The sequence below is a fragment of the Sander vitreus genome, chromosome 4 (assembly GCF_031162955.1).
Source record: "Sander vitreus isolate 19-12246 chromosome 4, sanVit1, whole genome shotgun sequence".
Lineage (NCBI taxonomy): Eukaryota > Metazoa > Chordata > Actinopteri > Perciformes > Percidae > Sander > Sander vitreus.
The window spans coordinates 18,903,272-18,921,531 of NC_135858.1; the positions used below are offsets into that span (position 1 = coordinate 18,903,272).

The following is an 18,260-nucleotide window of genomic DNA, read 5'->3' on the forward strand; positions in this document are numbered from 1 at the left end:
TTTAGCTGCCCCTACATGTTTTGTAATAAATCAATCCTCACTCAAAATCTGGCAAAGACAGGGTTGAAAATGATGATGGAAGACACAGTTCACAGCTCATGATCTTAACATCCCTGAGGACAATAAAGACATAAAAGCCACGATTTCTCGGTAACTGCTCGGACTTTGTGGACCAATCAGAGCAGGAAACGGTCTCTTAAAAAGTAATCCGGTGACATCATCGATTTGGCCATGATTATGAAAACAAACTCTTTTACTTGTTACACAAACAGAGCTCAGTGTTGTGAAATAGCAACCGGAATTGTTATCAACTAATTTCAAATCAGAGATAAGAGTGGAAAACATTTATTAAGAAGGTACACAATAAGTTACTTTCAGTGTATAAAAGTTTCAGACACAGGATATAAAGGGACGGAACAAGTCGCTTATCTTTCCAACTGCAGTAATTACAATCAGCTGTTATGCACTAACAGAACAGAAAATCCAAACCGCACCATCATTATAACTTAAAGTATAAGACTGTCTTTGTTTTGACATTTTGTTTCATTGTCAACAGCCCAGTAAGAAGACCAAAACCAACAATGTGTTTATCTCTCAATACTTTCTGACTTTCCTACCCCGTCTGTTGCTCTCAGCTGTAGGCCCATTCGTTCCACAATGTAAAATCTTTAAAAATGGGACACAATTATATCATTTCACAAAAAAAGGCAAAATAAGTTCCTTAAAAAGGCAAATTACTCAAAAAGAAGAAAATAGTTCGGAGAAAACATTTGTTGAAGAAGATTTTCAGGACCGCATTAACACTCATTTGCTGCACAAGTGAGTGTTTACTAATGATGCAACAATTTAACTTCTCTCCTGATACCGATCTGTCACTACAGAGTACAGGTCTGACACCAGTCCTCTTTTTCCTTTACACAATAAAGGCACCCTGTTGGCTCTGCAGCAAGTGTTCAGTTAGCTGATTTAAATCAGTGCCTCTACTAATGATGGCAGGTGAACAAACATGAAGTATGTGGACAGCAAACTTAGTAAATATGGTCAAATTCAGGTTCCTATTTTAATAACTTTATGTGCAGCTAAAACAATAATGGACATGTTGGTTTTGTGAACTGTTTACAGTATATGTGCTTTTTGATGAAAAGCAGCGTTTTATGCGCACAAATAGAGTTAAAAATGTAGTGTAGTGCAAAGGCAAATACGAAAGTCTCTTGCATGTGTCTACACTTTTGTACAGGCAATCCTCGTGGGTGCACACTCACACACCGACTCTCACACAGTGACTAGTAGCAGCAGGTCCTTCGTCAGCAGAAAAGGGACTGCTCTCTCAGCACTCTTGTAGAAGAACAACTTATCTAATATTCAACAACTTCACTTCTGATACCTTTTTGTTAAATAACCAGACACAGTACATCAGCAGTAAGGTTCAGTGTGCATTTAAAGTCCAGCCAGGAAAACGGTTCAGGACTGTGTGCAAGATTGCACATTTTAAGTGTGATCTTACAACGACGAGAGAGTGCTGTTTACATGTTTCTGTTAATGGTGTTGGTGTGACCCCTTTTCCCCTCACACCACCGCTCAACCTTTCCCTGGTGCCGCCATCTTCAGGCCTCCTCTCGTCTCTGGAGATGTAGGCCGATCTCCATTTGGTTCTCCAAACACTCCTTGAGCTTGTCCTCTGTAAGCGTCAGCCGCTGCTCCAAGATCGAAACCGTCTGGATGGAGGGAACAAGAGGAGAGGGACCAGACAAAGAAAGAAAAGGGGGAAGGAAGGAGATGAATAAGAGAGAAAGAGCATGTTAGAGAGGGCTGTATAGCATCAGCTTGACAGTAATGACTATATAATGGCTGTGTTTGTGTGTGTGAAAGAAGCAGTTATATGTGTGTTTGAGACAGATGTTGTGCATGCAAGACAATCCAGCTGATTATCATAGAGAGATCTGCTGCCTGAGCCGAAAACACCAGAGTTTCTGTGTCTGGCACGCACCCTCTCTTGTTCTCCCTCTCACACAGTTGCATAAACACACTTACGCACACAGAGAATACAAGAAGGTCGCTCTCCGAAACAGAACGGCCATGTGTGGGTAGTGAGATCACAGTGTGACATACTTTTCCTCTCAACATCCTCCAACAGTAACAGTATTTGTTGTGCATTTATGTCATCTGGGCCTGTTTATTAGGAGCCTCCAGGTGTAATTTCACCATCTGAATGAACCGATTACTGAGGATAGAGCTGGCTTTTCTATCTTTTATTGTATGTGAGCTTCAGCAAGCACATTAAAGCAATAACTTAATCTGCCTTTTATCATCTAAAACAAATAGAAAGAGGATTCATGTCCAGACAAAAAAAACTATTCCTTCAGGGTTCTAACAAGAACCAGGAGAACTGAGAAAAATACTACAATTCTTTAATCTTTATAGTGGCTGCCAGTTAACTTAATTGCTTAACAGCTTTTGGTTTTAATATGTTTGAAGCGTATAATCCCAGTTAATTACCACTGTAAAAATGTAGACGCTGCAAAGTCTTTAGTTTAGATAACTTGAAAGTTATAAAATAGACAAACTTGGGAAATAATGTCGCGGAAATCACTGTTTACAGTAGTTTATATTGTCAAAGAGTTGTTAGCAACCTTTGGACGATAAATGCAGTTCCAGATCTAAATAAAAAAAAAAAATCTGTGCACTTTTATTCCATCAAACTGCATTATTCACACCAGGCACGTAAACTTGAGTTGCGTTGCTCAAGTTGAAATATTTGAATCTTACCCGGATACTCGAATGACACAAATTTTGCGTGTTCGATTCATTCGCTTCGCCCACCCCAAATTTGCGTCTATTCATTGGCTTTGTATGTAATCGCGCAGCGCAATCCGCAAGAAATTTGGGCGGTGTGAACACACCACTAGTCTATAATCTGTCAGTATCTATAATATTTTTTTTCTGTTTACATTTTTTTTTTTCTTAAAGTGGCCATATTAGGCTCATTTTCAGGTTCATAATTGTATTTTGAGGTTGTACCAGAATAGGTTTACGTGGTTTAATTTTCAAAAAACACCATATTTTTGTTGTACTGCACATTGCTGCAGCTCCTCTTTCACCCTGTGTTCAGGTCTCTGTTTTAGCTACAGAGTGAGACCTCTCACTGCTGTAACATCTTTGTTGGCAGTCACACATGCGCAGTAGCTAGGTAAGATCACATCATCTAGCTAGCTGTTTGTTTCTACAACTTCAGTAGTACAAGGCAGGATTAGCCGGGAGACTTCTTCTAAACGAGGGCGCACTTCCAATTTTGCGTGGAATACCTGCAGAATAGGGACATGTAAGTAGTTCTTTTGTAGATTATGGTGAACTAGTGTGTTTTGTAGCAGTGTTTTGCCATTCAGAACAAGCTAGCGTGCTAGCGCTAGAATGCCACGGTTATCCACCTCGTTTCAGCTAGTGACGTAAAAAGCCGTGCCGATTTTGAACAGCTCACCCGGAGACTGAAGGCAGGACACATTCAGAAACCCGTATCTCACTCAAAACAGCATGGATGTTGTTTTTCCGCACAGCACGCACGCACAGCGGACTTTTCCCTCCACAGACTCACGTCGGTAAATCAGGGAATGAACTTGTGCTCCCGGGGGCGGTTCAGCAAAAAGAGGAGGCGTGTTCCGGCGCAAATGTTCTCTAGTGCTATTTTGCAGTTTCAGAAAACAATTCTGCCACAGACCAGGAAAAACCTAATCTAAAGTCAGTGGCGCGTTATTCAGATGCTATTTTAAGGGCGCATGCTTGGCCGTAATGTAGAGTGTGCACACCACGTATACACTTTGCTTCTCTCATCTTCCCATTTTTGCAAACCATACATGAATACAAGGAAAAATATGACCTTGTTTTACACAACATTTCCATGAATCATGGCTATGTTGATGACATAAATGAGGAAATATTAGAGGACTTAAGGAGATGTGATGTTGAACTGCATGTGTCGATGCCACTTAACCCAAATGCCCCAGCAGCAGCATGGGAGAGGAGAGGCCGAAGAGCTGCATCGTCTATAGTGAGGTAATCTCGGTCTGTTACATTGCAAAAATATCACCATGCATTCATAACCTTGTGATTCAGTGAGAGTGAGCCCAAAACATTGGAAAGTATGTTTTTGTGACATTTCTTTATTTACATTTTGTCAAAAAGAAAAATCAATAGCAAACTCGGTCTCCTCGGCTGTGAACCGCTCCTGGCGTGCGCCCATGGATGTATTAAGAGCGTGCGCCTAGCAAATCCGCCATTATAATAGCAATCCACCATGGAACAAGCGCGCCTGCTTTTAAAGGGAATGTGAGATAACGCTCTGATTGGTTTATTGCACGTTATGACCAAACCACACCTATGAGTAATGTAGCTACTTCAGACCAACCCATTTTAGATTTGCGTCGGGCGCAAGACCCGAGATCCGCCCACAAAGCTACTTGCTTACTTGGCGTTTGATACTTGCGTTTCAGATCATTAAAATAGGGCCCTAAATATCCTTTGTTTGAAAGGTGCTATACCCAGACAAACTCACCTTGGCTAGCAATCATAACTATGTAGCCAACATCATCACACAACGTTATAGGCCTAAATTGTTGACTGATACCTCCTTGGCTTTGACTTTTATTATAATCTAATCATTAAATACATATGTGAGGTGAAGTAAAACATGAATGAGTTGTGCTAATCCAAACGAAAAAAGAACAAAGTTAAAAAAGAAAAAAAGAAAAAGATGCAAGAAGATGACAGAAATTTGAATTAATCTTCTTCTGGAAACACTAAAGTGGCGACAGTTCCCTCTGAATTTCTGACAATTGTTTACGGAGCTAATGTTGCCTGGTGACAAACCCAATCCCAGCTAATAAGCATTTTTGGACAGCAGTGCTTGGCAACCTAGATTTGGTTCAGGCCAGTAACAATCAAACGGTAAACATGTTTCCCCCTCGACAGACGAGCCTCTCTAGATTTGGGCCAGCGGGTGAAAGATATGTCAACATGTCTTGACCTGTAATTTCATGTCCCTTCCTGTGCCAGCGAGTGTTATTTTGAAATTGCTAGAAAGTATCACAGAGATAAGTCATTTATCAAAATAAGTCATTTATCAAAATTGGCATTGGATAGAGAGAAAAAATGATTTACCAATTTAGTTTACCTCAAAAGTTTCTTTGAGAAATAACCTGATGCTGGAAAATTGTCATTGGATTTCTAAATACTACTTGATTAGTTGACTTTTTTCCAGTATAATTGTCGCTTCACAGATTAACCCTATCGTGCTTAATTTCTTAAGGTCTGATGAAAACCCAAAACATATGTATATGTCGTCATCATTGTTCTTTTTGTCCATGAATACGACCAACTTGTTAACTCATTGATGGCAGGGTGGCAACCCTAGAATCTTAAATCCCTTTGATTCCAATTTGAAAAGACTGAGAGCAAGCAACAATGGGAATAAAATGAAAAATGGGCAGCAATACAGCTTGAACATGGTTATTGGCTATCGAGGTCCTGTGTTTGACGCCACAATACCACACAAACAAACACATACAACCAGGCATGAACAATCAAACGCGTAATGATGAAGGAATTGATAAAGACTGTTAAATCCCTTAGATTAAATCCCTTAGATGATCTCATACTCAGCACACACCATTGACTTCAACAATGTGTGGGCGAGTGGTGTTTTCTTTTGGGTCATCAAACTAGATAACATCTCCTGCTATTTCATGCATCATGGGAGAGAAAGGGCATGTATTTCCTCTGTCTCTCTCTCTGCCTGTCTCCGTTTTCTAGATCAATACCACCCTGTATTTTTTACCAACCTGATATGGCTCCCCAGTACTCAGCCCGGCCAACTATGGGTGTTTGTGTGTGTTTGATTCTGCACGTGTCCCCAGGCAGCTGCAACATTATATGGGCATATAGTTTTCATCTGGAGTAGAAACCAAATCTTTATGCTCCTAAAAATAGAGCAAGCTGTTTTTCTTTTCTCTGCAGAACACATTATACTCTCCATCGCCCTGAGCATTACTGGCCTCTGTTACAAAGTCTCATAGCTTTGGTATGACCCACACTAGAATAGTCTGAAGACAAAGAAAGGCAAACTGGTGCTGGTTAAAGGTGGAAAAAGTCAGCTCTTTTCTTCAAATGTAGCTAGCTGATGTGTGTTAATAAATATGCCACTAGTGGTATTAGTGATCCGATAAAATCATTGTGGAACTGGTGAAAAACTAATGAAAAAAGCACACACAAATACACACATAGAATGGTGGTGTGAATAAGTCCACTGACCAATATCACCAATATAAACGGAATGTGTGTAGAACAAGCACTGCTGCGGTGTTAGCATCCATAACCAGATTAAAAGACATTGTATTGGCAAAAAGCAAATAAAAAGCCAGCCAGTCATTAGTTACAAGCCTCAGACTAGTGTAAAGGTTGTCTCTTTGCCATAGCATGCTAACGGGATAACTTACAGGTTAATTTTTTTACTTAACCTCTCGTGAAAATGACCACTTGAAAACGTAATGAAGGATTTTATATGTTTTACAAGATATAATGGCAAAAATTCAGAGGGAAAAATATTAGTTTTGAGCACTGCTCCTAAAAACAATTTCTTTTACCCTCAACATCGAGCCACATAACATAGGAGAGTTGGTGTCCCTGACTCTGCCTCAGCGCAATGTGCTGCAGTACTGTAGGTGGAAGTGAGTCTGAGCGGTTGTAATTTAGCGAGTCGTTTTTTTCGGTAGTTATTCTGTAATATATTGAAACCAACATGTTTGTATTGTTACCAAATACAAGAACAGACAAGAAGCCTTTTCCCCTACCGATTTTAGACTTTCAGAGGTTATAATGATTTGTAAATAGTATGTATGATGAAAGTGCCTTGTTGGTATTTTAAGTTACCATATTTCTCAGAATTATGGTGAGTTATCTTTCTTTGTATGTTCCTTCCTCTACAGCTCAGAGGGAAAGTAAATTAACTGTCCTCGGTGCAATTTTGTTGCAGTGTTTCATTCTCCCAGAGCAACACTATGAATCTATCCAATTCCTCAGAATATCAAACACTGTGGTGAAAACTTTGCAATTCTTCAAAGAGCGTGTGGAGTGTGGAGTTTTTTTGTGATTGTTGCGGGCAAAAATCCTTGATTATGCGGCATGAAAATGCGGGGATTATGAAATCATGCAAGCCCTGCATATTTTGCGCGGAAATCGGCAATTTATGCGGCGAAAGTGCGGCCCCCGCATAAATATGCGGACTTTGGCTGATTATGCATTGAATTATGCGAACGCGTAATCGCGTTTTTCTGGAGGGACTGGAAAGTTAACAAATCTTCTCACCTAATTCTTCATTCAAGATTTGTCATAATTAAGAGGAAGAGTGTGAAAGAAAGGGACAAGTGTGGGTCCTGCAGGCTTAGTGTAAAGCAGTGGTTCCCAACCTTTTTTCCTTGGCGCTCCCCTACTTATGTCTAAGAAAAGCTAAGCCCCCCCTCCAAAACCAAAGTTGAGGTAACTCTCGAGATAGAGCCTTACTTTCTTTTTTGATAGAGAGCAGTTATCAGCACTTTTACGTTTCTCCGCCATGTTTCATTCATAAAATAGTGATGCCATGGCGGCAGGAAAAACGAGGATGATAGCAGCTAGCAGCTGACCTGATGACAGCAAGGGCCCCAGGTTAAGAGGTCCCGGAGGTTTGGCCTACTAAGTAGCCTGCCTACAATTTTAAGCCAGAACAAAAATATATAGTTTTTATTCAGACTTCTGTATACATTATATATTCTAGTGTATTATCATAATTTGTTTAACATGTGCAAATATTTTATTTTTTTTACCTCAAACCAGATAAAGACTTGCGCACCCCCTGTGATCTTTGCCGCCCCCCTGAGTGGTCCCCGGACCCCAGGTTGGGAACCACTGGTGTAAAGGACATGTAAGAGCGATGAATTATCAAAAAGAGGGAGAGGAAAAAGAAAGGGTATGAGGGTGTTGATGTTTGGGAAGGGGAATGGGGGGGGGGGCAGACAAGTAAAAAACAGCTAACACAGCAAACTGTGGCTTTGGAAGCTTCAGTCTAATGTTAAATAATTCATCATCTTCCCTCTCAGTCTCCTCGATTATTAGAGTTACAAAGAGCTGTATAGTGAAAAATAATGCTGTAGCAAATAATGGAAAAGACTTATAATGGAGAAGGAATATAGTACAGAAATAAATAATGCCGCTTTGTCAGCCTAATCTTTAGAGGATGGCAGGGCATTGATTTAAATCTCAATGTTAGCCAGCCAATCTCAAGTTGAACAGAAATTAGATCAAGAGTGTCAGCCCATTTTACTCACACCTTGTCGTGCATTGTAAAACAGAGTGCATTTTGGGATTAAAGCCTGTCTAGCGTGAGCCACGGGTCGGATGTCAGGCTTTATCCTGAATATGTACTTCCGTTGATCCAGACTAAACATTATATTTTTTACAACATAATGCAGATCACATGTAACTAGCAGTTGTCTGAGTATTATTATTATTACATGTCGTTTAGCTGACGCTTTTATCCAAAGCGACTTACAATTGCTCCAGAGGCCGCACGCCTCTGGTCTCCCACACCAAAGGCATATCCACTGCGCCAAAGCTCTCATCAACAAGCTATGTTGTTGTACCTCAGCAGGTGAGGTACACTGAAAAAGTTTGTTGAAGCATGTAGCTGTGCTATTGGCTGCATTCTTACTGAATTTTGTGCCAGCTTTAAGATTATTCAGTTTCACGTCCCATTCAGGTTGGAAATTAAAGGCGCAAAAATTACTTTTACATTTAGTACATTTTAGTCACCAAAACTCATTGTGTGTATCCTTGAGGTCTAACAAATATATTAAATGCATGTCCTGCCTCATAAAACATTTGCAAAGACAACTGTTAAACCTGTGTTTCTGTAAATCCATTTTCACAAGCTGGCAGTCTTCTTCTCTGCCTTTGTTGGGGTACTGCAGCTTTTCTTGGTGCATTACTGCCCCCTGTAGATCAAGGGATAAATGGGAAGCTATTGGGAGGACTGTGAATTGCATCACCCACAGTGCACGCATGAGACTAACATGGACTTACTGGATTGACAATGCTGGAAGTCACTGCAAAGCCAAATGGAGAGAACAATGTTTTTCAATGACCGCCTTAAGACGCATCGCTAATAGCTGCACTACTCTCTCACTTTCTGTTTGTTTCTAATCATTTATCTTTTCTGCCACACACACACACACACACACACACACACACACACACACACACACACACACACACACACACACACACACACAATCTCCCTGCTCTTTCCCCTTATTCAACTCCTCCAATCTGTCTGTCCTCTTGTTGCCTGTTTTTCTCTTCTACCTCACCATACTCAAACATATTCCTTAGTACAATTGTCACTGTACATAAATTATTTGTTATACCCAGGCAAAAAAAAAAAAACTCTCTCCTTTCCTGCTTTTTATGGGTGTATTTGTGGCCAAATCCTTCACTGTTCATTGTAGTACTTGAACCATTATCCAGTGGTATTGTTTCTAACAACGAGAAAAAAAGGTGGGCTTATATATTTTGAAGGAAGAAACGGCACATAATATATCATATCTCATCTCATATTTGTGGGAAGTACAGTTTATAAGCATAACATGCACATATCCTCAAATCAATACAACATGAGTTTTGGTATTTGATTAAAAATAAATGGGTCTTAGATGTTGCCCCGAGATTACCTATCTAAGAACCAGGTCTGTTTACGGTGCAACAGCATCTGGTGATTCTTTCAACAAGCTCAAACTAAGTAATTAGGAGTAAATGTGCAGCAATTACAGTATAGTGGTAAATAATGTCCATAAACCATTTTAATTAAACACTCCCCAGCCATTAGACGCATTTAGATCGGCAAGAGATAAAGGTTTAATGTGATTATATCAGAAAAAAACAAATCAGTGACTCTTTCCAGTATCTGACATCCAGATGTTTCACAATTCCCAGGGATTATGGCTTCTAATCATCTACAGAAAGTGATATTTTACTGTATCTTAACACTGAGAGGAAGGATAATAAATTAGATAGGCGTTAGCAACACCTAGCAATGAGGTGTGGTCTGATGCAGAGCCGCCAGTGGCTGCAGCCTCAGGCATTGCCAGGGAGCTGGGCCGGTTAAATAAAAATCTTTACAGCAACACAATGATGGAATTGCTGTCCATTGCATTTAGGTTTACAACACTGATTAATAGAAGTTGCAAATTCAACAGCTGCAGCCATTTAATTTCATACTGGACAGGTTGGCTAAAAGGACTAAGTTGCACTTTCCTTCAGGTTTGCACCAACAGCTGAGCCTCAAACTACAGCAGTTATTCCAGGCCTCTCAGTATCCATCACTGATCACATCTATGAAGCTAAACAAATGCACACAACAGTAAAAATGACTAAACTGATATGAAGCAGACCATTGGATCTTAACTGGTGGCTTTTCTTTTCTGTTTTTATTCGAGAGTCTGTTTTTAGTCCTGCAGGCTCTGGTTTTAATCTGGCTTCGTCAGGACAGTTTTTCTGTCCTCACTGTGTGTAATTAGGATTTTACCAAATTAACTGGTGAAGTGGCACAATTGTGTGAATTTTCATACTATAACAGATAAATGATTGTACAATAATGTGTAAAATAAGAAACCTATGTTGCAATGACTGTAAGCTGCTACTCTGGTGTGTTTCATATGCGGTGTATACAGGATCAAACTTAATATTATAAATAAAAGCAACATAGATTTTGTCCAAGGTAACTCCCTTTGGACAGTACCAGTGTTTTCCACCTTCTGTAGAGGACGGTTGCCAATGAAATACTGAAATGTAACTATGAATGTGAGGAATAAAATGGACCACATACACACACACACACACACACACACACACACACACACACACACACACACACCTGTGTAGAGTCAATGTACCAGTCACCAAACATCATGGAAAAAGTTTTTTTAATATTTCTGTGTTGCAGAAACCATCTCTGGCCTGGAGGTTAAAAGTAAAGGAAGCTTTTGTTCTGAACAGTGTGAGTGGGTGGCACAGCCAAAGCACAATGCATGCTGCTTGTCATGAGAGATTTACACATCTTCTGCTTACCTGAGTGAGAATATCCAGTTGACCTATGATGTGTTCCAGGGTGCTGGCTAGACCAGGGGGGACCCCTCCATCTGAGAACTGGGACTGTGCTTGAACCTGGGATGAATGCTGTGGTAAACCCCGGGTCTGTGTCTGGTGGGTGAAGGAGGAACTTGTGCTGAGGTGTCTGTGAGTGTGTGATTGAGACGCTTTGCTGTGGCTGCCACTGCGACTGGCGCTCTGAGTGTGGGCAGCAGTGTGGGAGTCCTGTCCGGTAAAATGTTCTGTTGGTTCAGAAGCCTAAAAACAGAGGAAGGAGGGTGAAGAGTTGTTAGAAACTCTGATGGTCTCTGATGTGCTTCAAATAACATACTGTATAGTGCAGAGAAACTGAAATGTGAGTGTTTAAAAACTGACTTTTTATCTAGCTAGCAAACAATGTAATGTTTTGTTTTGTTTGGAATGCTACAGGCTAACTAACTGACTGTTTAATAAGGGTGGGGGAAAAATCGGTTCACGTTTGTATCGGGATATTTTTGCGACGATTTTTAAAATCCATTATTTCCCCTAGACTATTTTTTTTAACCAATGATTCACCTAAACATTTTCTGTTTATGGTACCGCCCGACGGTGACTACATCATAACCACTTCGAGCAAAAGAGACTGAAAGCAGAAAATGCAGATAATACATGTTATGTACTTCTTTACAAATGAAATAAATGTTAGAGTGACTTGTGATATGCATTGTTTTTAGAAAACAATTATTTTTTAGAAATGTCTCATGATATACTGTCTATAGAAGTTTATTATTGAACTTTAGTTTTTGTTAAAAAAGGAAAATAAAATCGCAATACCCAATACTATCGTATCGCAATACTTCGATACAAAAATCGCAAAACAAATCAAATCGGCACCCATGTATCGTGAAAGAATCAAATTGGGACAAAAGCAAATAGCCCCAGCCCTTCTTTTTAGCTGTGTTGAGATCATATATCGCAATCAACTCTCTCGCACCACGCAATTCAAAGTATGTATTACAGCTACGGTAGCCTTCACGCTTCAAAAAGCCAGTCTCTTGCTCTTTTCAATATACTTTTTCTTTGTCTGGGCTAAGAAGAAGACTCCTGTTCCTGAAATTTGGATTTTGAATACGTGTGGTCCTCCATGTTTCCTTCTTCAAACTTGCCGGGCCGGGAAGCTACGATACCCATTAGCAGCACCTGTGAGTTTATCATGTGACAGCGAAAACGCAAAAGGCAGAGCAGTATGTCCTATATGTCCCTTACCGGCTAATGTATTTCAAGATGGCGCATGAATATGGAGCATCTACCCCAGTTCATGCGAATGCAAATGTAAAATTTCAAGCCAAAAGAAATACTTGGAATTGATGGTGTTGGTAAATATTCATGAAAAAGGACAAGTTTGTGAACGGGCAACACAGATTTTGATAATGAACAACTAAACACGTTACAGACTGGACCTTTAAGGCTTAGCGACAGGCTAACTAGCTAGCTAAAAAAATAATGAAATGTTTTGTTCAGGATTAGCTACAGGCTAACTAGCTAGCTAGCAAACAGTGAAATGTTTTATTTAGAATTAGCTACAGGCTAACTAGCTAGCTAGCAAACAATGACATGTTTTGTTTAGAATTAGTTACAGGCTAACTAGCTAGCTAGCAAACAATGACATTTTTGTTAAGGAATGACTACAGGCTAAAGTATGTCTGCTACAGGCTAAAGAATGTCCGAGCCTCGTGGACAGATGAGCTGGGACTCAGTTGCCCGCTTGTCGTAACGGTTAATAATCGATTAACAAGGGTCGGCTATCGGTCAGAAAAGAAATCTAAATTAGCGTCCCTAAAAAAATCTACACTGACTTTGCTTGAATGAATTTTCTTTCTGTAGAGGAACCTTTTAGACATACTTCAGAAGGGCTATGGAGTCAAAAGAGGGAAACTGTTGACAGACACACACACACACACACACACACACACACACACACACACGTCTCTCCATCACCTAGTCTATGTGACTAAAAACTGTGTGCACCCATGTATAAGTTTCTTCATATTTCTGTTAGTCTCCACAGACCTCTGTCTATTTGTCTGTTTTACTCATCACCACGCAACAGGAAATCTATTCACACTCAGCTAAGCAAGTTCAAGACAGCGCTGTCAAACTGTGTTGTTCCTAAACGAAGCTGGATGAACGGAGCTGTCACCTGGCTCTACACATACCATGCCATACCACACATGCCACAGATGGGGGTAAAACATACTGCTACAATACAATGGGCAGTGAGTCCCTGCAGTCATATACGATGGGCTATGAGATGTTCCGTGATGTGTTTTTTTTTTTGTCTGTTCCTGCTTCAGTTCTGACAACTTAAAACAAAAAAGATAGAACATAAGCTTCACAGAAAGACATTTCACATTTTAAAACAAGAAGTTGGCTGCAGGGAAGCAAGCACTGCAAGAAAGTGTAAGATGTGAAAAGGATATCACACAGCCAGAATCAATTGCAATTGCTCATAAGGAAAATGTCAGAAGAGAAACTTAATGCCCTTCAGCATATTGCCACCAACTTTTAGTTGGTTCAGTACTCAATGTGCTCTCAATATATTATATGGTGCATGCCTAGACTCAGCAAAAGACGGGTTATTTTTAATACAGAGGAAAGAAACTGTCCTATCACTCAGCATGTTTTTTGCTAAAACGAAAAATCATCAATGTCAAGATCAATGTCTGACCTTAAATAGTCTAATAATAAATAGATGAAATAATTTCATCATTTGCATGTAGGGTAGACAGCAATGAGTTTTTGGCGGATGACCACTTTTTACTTTTTGACCACAACACCGGTAGCCAGTGAACCGCAATCAATGAGCCTTCTAGGGATGTAGCATCTCCCCCCCTGCTGCTGTACTTCGCATGCGACACACACACACACACAGATTTATAGTTAGATACTTGTCATGCTAAAATGGCTTACAATTTAGCTACAGTGTATGTGACAAAATATTTGTTCGGATTAAGTGAACAAAGTAATCTGTGAACAAAAACTATGCAGACGATTCAAGAGGTAGATTAATGATACATTCAGAATGGCGCAGTAGAGTGATGAAGATTCCTTCACTGCCACACCAAGATCATTTTTTGGGCTTTTCCGCCTTTAATTTGACAGGACAGCTAGGTGAGAAAGGGGAGAGAGAGAGGGAAGACGTGCAGGAAACCATCACAGGTCAGATTCGAACCCTGGACCTCTGCGTCGAGGCATAAACCTCTCAGTATATGTGCGCCTGCTCTACCCACTGAGCCAACCTGGCCACACAGTGTCTTTTTTTTAAAGACAAAGTAAAAGGGACAGTGCTGTTACACGGTATCTGTTTGATCTTTTGTTGGAGGCTGCAAAAAGACAGGAAGAGAGAAAGAGGGAGAGAGAAAGAAAAAGAAAGAGAGATAGATAGATAGAGAGAGACAGAGAGAGGAGACAATAGAGCAGTTCTGCTTAGCCTACAAGCTCCACCAAGACTGGATTAACTCTTGTTGAAAGTACAACTTATAGCTTTGTATTAAAACAGCTGCTTAAACACACAACAAGCACTGGTCCTATGAGAAGCCGCCTAGGTCAAAATTAAATTCTTCACTTGCACATATATATATATCCCGGCACTAAACACTTTCACATACATGCATACTCTCATGCATATACATAAATATGCATGCATATATACATACATACACATAATGTGTATTAGGGGTGGTACGGTTCACAAAAGGTCACGGTTTTTGGTTCTGTACGGTTCTTGTTATTTTTTCTTTTAATCTTTAACACTCCAGAAATATACTTCAGCATATGATATATAGCTTAATTATCCACAATGCAGTGCAATTATATAGTTATATCATGTAATCATGCACAAACTGAATTTGACTTGACTTTAAGCACATTATTGGGACCATCTCTGAGGAAAGCTAGGTGTTCTCCCCGCGCGTCAGTCGCGGGGAGAACTGAGCAGGCCCACCCGCTGCAGAGACCTGACATGATCTAAACTGCAGCCGCTTCAGCGAATTTAGAGTGAAAAAACGTTACAGTACATTGATGTTAAAATGTTTACAGGTTGGCAGGCCGATCTGAAATGTTTGACGGTCTTTAGCTGTACGTTTTGTTGGTAACTTGTCCACACCTCTTCTTTCGTGCGAAAGGGAAACACACTGTCTGAGGTCACATACGGGCACCTGACGGGCACGAGGCTACATTGCACATGCGTCGAACCGTGCGGCACACCCACGCTCTGAACCGAGACAAGCGGACCGAGCGGTTCGGATGTTTTTTCATGAACCGTACCACCCCTAATGAGTATGTATGTGTGTGTGCTTGAGTGTGAATATATGTATGTGTGCATAAGTATGTATGTATGTATGTATGTATGTATGTATGTATGTATGTATATATGTGCGTGCTTAGTATGTGCTTGAGTATGTATGTACAGTCATGTGAAAAAATTAGGACACCCATGCTAAAGTTGATTAAAAAGAGGAATAAAAAAAATCATCTTTAGGAAATTGATCTTAATGCCTTAATTACAAAAATGAGGAAAAATCCAATCTTTAAGGACACCAATTTTCTTTGTGAATGAATAATGTATATTATATATATATATATAAATATATAAATAATGTATAAATAAATAAATGTTCTTCCTTAAAATAAAGGGGGCATAAGTAAGTACACCCCTATGTTAAATTCCCATAGAGGCAGGCAGATTTTTATTTTTAAAGGCCAGTTATTTCATGGATCCAGGATACTATGCATCCTGATGAAGTTCCCTTAGCCTTTGGAATTAAAATAGCCCCACATCATCACATACCCTTCACCATACCTAGAGATTGGCATGGGGTACTTTCCATAAAATCATCTCTCAATGCAAATCAAACCAGCTATTAGGCTAACTGAAATAAAACCATGCCAATCTCTAGGTATGATGAACTTTATCAGGATGCATAGTATCCTGGATCCATGAAATAACTGGCCTTTAAAAATACAAATCTGCCTGCCTCTATGGGAATTTAACATAGGGGTGTACTTACTTATGCCCCCTGTATTTTAAGGAAGAACATTTATTTATTTACGATGTGATTTCTATGCAAAAATGATTAACCATTCAGCACTGAGGGGAGCATTTTCACAAATAATAAAACTGTTCGGTGTTTAGTGCAAGTTGCTCCTCCTATACCCTAAGCATTTTGTACTAATGTTGGAAAAATCCTATAAAATTGTTGGAAATTCCAGTTTCTCATTTAACACTGTCCTCAATGAACCTTTCTAACGGCAGACATTTTGTATTATGTACGTATGTGCATAGGGTCGGAGGTTGGGGTGGATGGATGCACCAAACAAATGTGACTTTCACCCAGGAGACCGGTGTTTGTGTCCTGTGCATGGAAGTCAACTTTTGTGCCTTTTTTTACGTTAACTCCTTCACTTACGTTCGTAACTTAATTCAGTAACAAACATACTTATTCTAACCCAAACCATGATCTTTTCCAAGTAGTTTTGGCTTGATTCACAATGTTTAAAACTGTGACCGTGTGTCCAACCAGGATTTGCTAAGTTGTTTGCAGTCATGTGATTCTGAAGATGCGTTATTCAGATGGGAGGGCAGATAGTGAAAAGCCGAATGGAAGAAAAAAAAAAAAATTCAGAATGGATTAGTTAAACGTTCCTTTTAACAAATAATGTATAAAAAAAAAAAAGAAAAAGTGTCATTTAAGGTGATCCATAGATTCTAATCCGTGAAACATTTCTTACAAAAGCTGGAGTGAGATGTAAATTGTTTTTTCTGTGAATAACATCTTGAAATATGGATTTGTTGACTTGTTGTCTCTCTCTCACACACACACACACACACACACACACACACACAATTGAAGTATGTGGGCTGTCTTGGTTCCCGCTGGTTGAGATTACGGAACCGTGTTTTTGTTTTATCACCCCCGCTACAGTAGTTTGCATGCATTAGCTCCAAGGGCTAACTTGGCTGTTCTTTTAGATTCCTTCCTTTGTGTCTGTTTACATCCATTTAACAGCATGCTGCGTGTGATGTCTTTCGCGCATGCGCATACATCTGTACAATAGCATGCTCAAATGTGACGTCTTTCATGCAATGAGGTCAGATAACCAGATAGTCTGGATCAACGATAATTCATTTACCAGATAATCGCTGGAACCAGACATATCCTATCCAGGAGTGTATGTGTAGAGGGGCCAGACCTTACTCCGTAGCACTGTGGAGATACCGTGCGTTCATGGGCATCGGAAAAACATTTTTCCCAGTGAAAACTTCATCTTTCACGTCACTTCATGTGGGAATCAGAGGTGGGAAACTGGGGCTAGATTTTGCTAACAGAGTTTCCCAGTTGGTGACGCGTTGTTGACAACTGACGTTTGATGTAGGCGACTTAGGTTCAGTGAAAATATTTCAATAACAATAAATTGTTTATTGCGGACAAATGCCTCTGCCAAGAAACATACACAGACATAACATGTTTCAAATTATTCATAAATAGGCCCATGTATAAAAAAACAAACACATTATCCGTGTCTTTTTCCGTTCGTTGTCCTGCAGATAACACAAACAAACACCAGTCGATGTGCTGTTTGTATACTCGCATAAGAAAACAGCAGCTAATAGTTTGTTATTGTGGCCTCCATGTTTTCACACACCTGATGCTCTAGGCTACGCCCAACAGTTGGTGGAAGTCATGCAACAAGTTGTTATGCCAAACGCCAATATAACAGAAGAAGAAGAACACGCATCCCGACCATGTGAACGCTGGCAGTCGGAAATACAACGTAACCACCGGGGCGTTCCCTGATATTCCCAGGTGGCATGAACGCACCAATAGGTCTGGCAAGTGAGACTAGATAACCGGATGGACAGACTTAGAGAGATTCCTGCCTTTGTTAGTGAGCTGACTAAACTGTTTGTCTTTCAAGTTAGTTAGTTTTAAGTTTTAGTAACTTTTTAAGTTGTCATTTGCAATAGAGCAGTAAAATGGTTTATAGAGTGTACTCTTAATATATCTTAATACATACAACCATTTGCAATGTGACATGTGTACATAGCAATGTTG

At 39.9% G+C, this 18,260-nt stretch overlaps 1 protein-coding gene across 2 annotated transcripts in view; it reads right to left on the reverse strand.

The window, feature by feature from the left end:
* Positions 1-329: 329 nt before the first annotated feature.
* poc1a (POC1 centriolar protein A) overlaps positions 330-18,260 on the reverse strand; it is a 49,697-nt gene continuing 31,766 nt past the window's right edge. For both annotated transcript variants that reach the window (XM_078248853.1, XM_078248852.1), the window contains exons 10-11: positions 11,146-11,424; positions 330-1,715 (exon numbers count right to left, since the gene is read on the reverse strand). In XM_078248853.1, coding sequence (XP_078104979.1) covers positions 1,605-1,715; positions 11,146-11,424 — 390 coding nt within the window. In that variant the 3' untranslated portion in view covers positions 330-1,604. The remainder of the gene's footprint in view (positions 1,716-11,145; positions 11,425-18,260) is intronic.